General features: G+C 40.9%; 1 protein-coding gene across 18 annotated transcripts in view; it reads right to left on the bottom strand.

Annotated features, from left to right (window-relative positions):
- SYNE1 (spectrin repeat containing nuclear envelope protein 1) overlaps positions 1 to 6,232 on the bottom strand; it is a 529,474-nt gene that overhangs the window by 207,375 nt on the left and 315,867 nt on the right. For all 18 annotated transcript variants that reach the window (XM_017537464.2, XM_037742153.1, XM_037742143.1 and 15 more), the window contains one exon: positions 2,074 to 4,234. In XM_017537464.2, the coding sequence (XP_017392953.1) occupies positions 2,074 to 4,234 (2,161 nt within the window). The remainder of the gene's footprint in view (positions 1 to 2,073; positions 4,235 to 6,232) is intronic.

Genomic DNA, 6,232 nt, shown 5'->3' with positions numbered 1-6,232 from the left:
GAAAGAAAGAAAGAAAAAGAAAAAGGAAAAAAAAAGAAATATAACAACACCAAACTTCCAGATTGGCATTTACCAGACCACATAGTAATTTCTAGAAGTGAAACAGTAACCTGTGAGTCTTTTTTAGAGATTAAAATAGAAAAGGTGTAAAGTTTAAGTCTGGAAGGCTGGTCCATTCAATTCCAGAAGGGAAGGAAACACTCTAACCATGCATCAGTGGCTGGACACAATAAGCTGCGACTGTGCAAGCGAAGATGCATAGAAATGGTAAAGAAAGTACTCATAAGATTGCACCAATTAAAGAAAGAAGAGGGACAGCAAAGCATAGAATCAGTGGAGGAAATAAGAAATGCCCCAGGAAGCATGATATTTAGTTAGTTGGACCAAGATAATCAATAAGACAGCATGGAAAAAGTACAGTCATCTTAATAGATTTAAGATTTTGGTTCAGAACTCCTCAAAAGAAGCAAGCTTACCTGACAAATGTGTTTCAAGAATAAAAATTTCTGGTAACTTCTGCTCTTACTTTACATTCTAGATTCTATATAACTATTTACATGGATAGCTCTAGAAAAATAGTTTAAATTTTGTTTTAAACAATATCCTTGAATCAACATGAAAAGGTTAATGTGTACTATAGTTTAAAAATTCGAAATTTTACGTGAAGAAGTTTATTATGATTTTATCCAAATATTAAAAGTTTTACTATGTGAAGTGCTAACCTTAATCTCTGCAGAAAATAAAGTTAAATGAGAGCTAAGATTCATCGAGGTTACTTTGCATCAGACCTGATGCTAAGAAGATAAACCTAATGAAAGAATCATTAATATCCCTCTTCTACAAGGAGGAACAGAACTTCAAAGATGTCATTTCCCTGAGATCAAATAGCTGCTATTAAAACTCAGATGTGCCTTCTCCCAGGCTTTAGCCACTGCATTATCCTGATGAAAGCTATCTTTTACCTAAAGGCTTGGCTGACATCTCCTAGAATCAGAAAGACTGAAGACAGAGATGGAGAAAAGAGGCCAGGAAATTGAAGGAAGTAATCTTCCAGGCACTGTTTTTCTCTTCTTATTTTTGAATGCACAGAACTTGTAAGCCCCAGAGCAAGCCGTAATTAGGCCAATCTGGGAAGTTTTGTACATGCTCCCATTTCTTTTTGTTATCCCCAAGTCAAGTAATTATGAGTATTCTAGTCTTTCTTTTGCTGTGCTATTAGGAAGCAAGAGAAAGACAGCACTCATCCCCACAGAAGGAGGGAAGAAATGGGGCAACTACTGGGATAACCCACAAGAAAGCAGCTTACTAGCAAGGTCAGGGTTGCATTGTCCATCTGCCTCTCTCCATTAAGATTCTTCATCTAGCACTGATTTTAGAAATACCAGGCTTTACCTTGTTTACAAAGGGCATCACTAATTATTCACTGTTAATCAACTGTACTATCAATGTACTAATATATATTAATTATGTTACTAATACCATTTATCATCTCTTTCAAGATGAGAGTTCACTGAGGCATCACCATTATAAGCAAAGTGCAGTCAAGATGGAAACCACATAAAATGAATACCATGCATATAAACAATTAAAATAACCTGGCTGGGTGTGGTGGCTCCCGTCTACAATCCCAGAACTTTGGGAGACCAGGGAGGATGGGTCACTTGAGGTCAGGAGTTCAAGACCAGCCTGGTCAACATGGTGAAACCCTGTCTCTACTAAAATACAAAAATTAGCTGAGCGTGGTGTCAGACACCTGTAATCCCGGCTACTTGGGAGGCTGAGGCACAAGAATTGCTTGAACTGGGAGTCAGAGGTTGCAGTGAGCCAAGATTGCACCACTGCACTCTAGCCTGGGCGACAGAGGAAAACTCCGTCTCAGAAAAAGAAAAAAAGGACAAAACTAAACAAAAACACAATTAAAATAACCATTTAAGACACTGCTGAAGATGCTTCTGTGTAGTATTTAGAAAGAAATATTTAAAGAAGCAATTCCAACCAAGCAAAAAAATTTCTTGTACCTGTTTACAAATAAGCAGAGTAGAAAAAAGAGAAGTGAAGTCCTATTACACCCACCTGTCTGGTTCGCAAGGCTTCCTGAATGTCTCCATCTAGCTCTGAGAGCTCAGCGAGGCTGTGTTCTAAATCCGCAGAAATCAGTTCCTTGGCTTTTGTGAACTTCTCCTTTTCTTTGTGACTCAGCGCATTCATGATTCTTAAGCTGGACTGGACCTCTTCCTGATGAATTTGGATCTTTCTGATTTCCTCTTGGATGTCCTGCAGGTTGAGGTCTAGGGACACTGGTCCACTGAGTTCTGCCTTCACTCTCCTCAGCCACTCCAGGGAGCGGCTCATCTCAGTCTGGAAGTCTATACTCTGTACCATTCGGCTCTCGCATTCTGTCACCGTCTCACCAATGGCAGAAGTCAACAGTTTTAACTCCTCTTGCCAGGACTGGATCTGATTCCTGGCTTTCTCATAAGCCAAGGGGTCAAGGTGTGGGGCAAGATCTTCAAGATGTATGGCTACTCGTTTCAGTAGAATCCCTGAGTCCTGGAGACTTCCTGCCAGGGAGTGATACATTTTCAGCTTCTCCTCAGCAGGCAGTGTTTCCTCATTCACTTTGGACTGCTCTTCGTTTACAGACTTCAGTTGTCTCTCTAGCTGTTGGCACATCTTCTCGTGTTCTTGGTAAGCACTGGTGGTGTCTTCTAATAAGCTAACCCTTTGTTCTGTTTGTCGCTTCAGCCTGTGATATAAGGTGACAAGGTGCAGCATCTTGTCTGGTTGCCAAGGCTGACCTGTGCTGCGAAAACCTTCTTTTTTCTGATTCAGTTCATCCACTGCCTCCCCAAGACCCACCACTTCGTCCAAAATGGCTCTGCAACCATCTTGCAGAGACGAAGCCTCCTCAACGGCCAGGTCAGTGGGAACTTTGCTCATCCCCAAGAATTGGGCTTCAAGTTCACTCAGAGACTGGGTGGTCAACTCAATCAGGGAAGCATATTCCTTCCGAGCAAGAATTGCTTCCTGGACTTTATAGAACTTGTCTTTAGCCAAGGCAACAATTACATTAAATTGTTGGGGCAAAGCATTTAGCTTTTCACTGAGGTAGGAATGATCGACTTCATTCAGTGATGGTAAGATGGTCTGCCCAGTTCTCTGCAGCGTCAGTAGAAGATTTTCATATTCTGGAGATTGTTCAAGAATGTGCTGGTATTTGGCCAGCTGTGTATGAAGCTCGGCACTCTCATTCATTAGGTTGATTTCAGGAAAAGTAACAATATCTGCCTGTTTTAGCCAGTGGCAAGCTTTATCAAAATCTTCCTTAAAATGCTTCCTAGAAACTAAATTCTTCTCTAGTTCTTGTAACCGGTGACTGCACTTCTGTAGAACACTGTCATAGACACTCTGCAATTCCTGAAGCTTCCCCAGCACCTCACCCTTTTCCTGCTCTGTGACTCCTTTCATTAATTCACGACCCTGGGCCCAAAGTCCAGTGACTTCATTTTGGTAAGTCTTGAGGCTGGCTTGTGCACTCTTACATGTTTTGACTTGTTTGCTCACATCATCTGGTAACAGACAGATGTGTTCACGGAACATTATCTTTCGCTCATGTTGCTGAATTTGGCTGGTGGCCTGGAACACTGCCATGAGAAACTGGGTTTTCTCGGACAAGGCTTTATTTAAGTACTTTCTTCGTTGGCCCACTAAGTCACTGAGACAATTCACGTGTCTTTGTGCATCAGAGAGAGCCTTCTGGATGACCTGTCGCTCATTAAGACCAAGATCTGCCATAACCCTGTCTGCATCCTTTATGAGCGATTTCAGGAGCATCTGCTTGGCCTCCAGTTCACTGCAGATGGCCAGGTGATCCATGAGAAGGTTCTGAGCCATCTCTGGAGGAGGGCTCTGCTTAAGGGCCTCAGCGATGTTGGGTTGTTGCTCTTCTGCCCACTCCATTAGTTCCTGAAATCTGGACTGCACCACATTTAACTCCTCCAAGTTGGTGATGGACACTTGGATTTTCCTTTTAATTAGATCCTCAAGCTGAAACCAACGTTGCTCTAAATGACTCGTCTGTTCTTTGACTAACTCCTTGTCATCTAAATTCAGATGCTCTATCATTTTCTGCTTTCGATCTTTCAGATCTTCAATAGCATGCTTTCTCTCCTGCAATGCCAATGCTAACTTTTTCAGAGCTTCCAGATGGACAGCTGTACTCTCTGCATCAGATCTGAAAATACATGAAAATGTATAAGAGCAAATTAGTTTTAGTCAATATCGATGTTTGTTCATACTATGCTAAGTTACATTTCACCTTTTTTTTTTTGGAGACCGAGTTTTGCTTTTGCTGCCCAGGCTGGCGTGTAGTGCTGTGATCTCAGTTCACTGCAACCTCTGCCTCCCAGGTTCAAACAAGTCTCCTGCCTCAGCATCCCACGTAGCTGAGATTACAAGCATGCACCACCATGCCCAGCTAATTTTGGGTGTGGTGGTACAAAATTTCCACAGAGTTTCTCCAAGACAGAGTTTCTCCATGTTGGTCAGGCTGGTCTTGAATTTCTGAGCTCAAGTGATCCACCTGCCTCAGCCTCCCAAAGTGCTGGGATTACAGGCGTGAGCCACTACTCCCAGCTGAAACTTCACCATTTTCTTTAAGTGGATCTTCTGAGCTTAGAATAATTGGGAGTAGCTCAATTCATGATTTATTGACCGAAGTGCTGTAATTAAGGCATACAAGTTTCATCAAATTCAATACTAGCAGTTGAATCAAATCAAGTTGCCTACTTCTTTCTAGCTGATATTGCCTTCTAATCAAATCAGAATATGTTTTTATTTTTCTATGGCTCTTATCAACTGAGCAGAATCTATATGGTATCAAGGTCCCTGGATGGTTTGGGTAATATTAAACAGTGAGAAGTACTGATCTACCATATTCTAGAAAATGATACTGAAAGAAACTAACATGTGATGCATGATTTATGTGCTTTCTTTTGTGAAGAGGGTCCAACAAACGATACAGTGCTAGGTAGCACAATCTGTAAAGTACAGCCAGCAGCTCTAATGGCTCCTTAATTGTGTACTTGGATATTTTCTACTTATCAATATAAATCCTTAGTAATAAGTGTGAAATGCAAAGTATTCTCATTCCTTTGATTATGAAGCACACATTAAAAAATGGAATCTTACAGTCTTTTTTGTTTTTTGAGATGGAGTTTCACTCGTATTGCCCAGCCTGAAGTGCAATGGTGCCATCTTGGCTCACTGCAGCTTCTGCCACCTAGGTTCAAGTGATTCTCCTGCTTCAGCCTCCTGAGTAGCTGAGATTATAGGCATGCACCACCATGCCCAGCTAATTTTGTATTTTTAGTAGAAATGGGGTTTCTCCATGTTGGTCAGGCTGGTCTTGAACTCCCAATCTCAGGTGACCTGCCCACTTTGGCCTCCCAAAGTGCTAGGATTATAGGCCTGAGCCACTGTGCCTAGCCTTATAGTCTTCTTTGTGTACTAAATGATCAGTTCTGAAGTATGAGAAGCAGGGTTGGGAGGCAGTATAAGGAGTTCTGTTTGGGACACAGTAAGTCTCAGGTACATGTGGGCCTACTGTAAGCCAGAAATATGAGTTGTTAATGTTGACTGGATTTATCCCAAAGATCAGTAAAATGTTAAGAATCAAGGAAAAGCAAACAAATCAGAAAATGATATACCAAAATGTACCCCCAAAATCCCCACCATGATTTCATGATATCTAGAACAATGTTTGCAGTTTTCATTGCTGTAAACTAGTAAATTGGTGCACAAGAAGTATAGATTTTAACAATTATAGTGATCAAAAGTATGGAATGGTTTCATATAATGACCTGGTGTGAGTGTGTGTATTGTTATTTTTCAAAGAACCAAATCATGAGCGAACTCCTATTCACAATTGCTACAAAGAGAACAAAATACCTAGGAATACAACTAACAAGGGATGTGAAGAACCTTTTCAAGGAAAACTACAAACCACTGCTCAAGGAAATAAGAAAGGACACAAACAGATGGAAAAACATTCCATGCTTATGGTTAGGAAGAATCAATATCATGAAGGCCATACTGCCCAAAGTAATTTACAGATTAAAAGCTATCCCCATCAAGCTACCATTGACTTTCTTCACAGAATTGGAAAAAAAATGCCTTAAACTTCATATGAAACAAAGAAAGTCTGCATAGCCAAGACAATCCTAAGCAAAAA

The sequence above is a fragment of the Cebus imitator genome, unplaced genomic scaffold, assembly GCF_001604975.1.
Source record: "Cebus imitator isolate Cc_AM_T3 unplaced genomic scaffold, Cebus_imitator-1.0 Scaffold6, whole genome shotgun sequence".
NCBI classification, from domain to species: domain Eukaryota; kingdom Metazoa; phylum Chordata; class Mammalia; order Primates; family Cebidae; genus Cebus; species Cebus imitator.
Note: the sequence above shows the minus strand (reverse complement) of the source record. Positions and strands in the feature narration are given on the sequence as shown.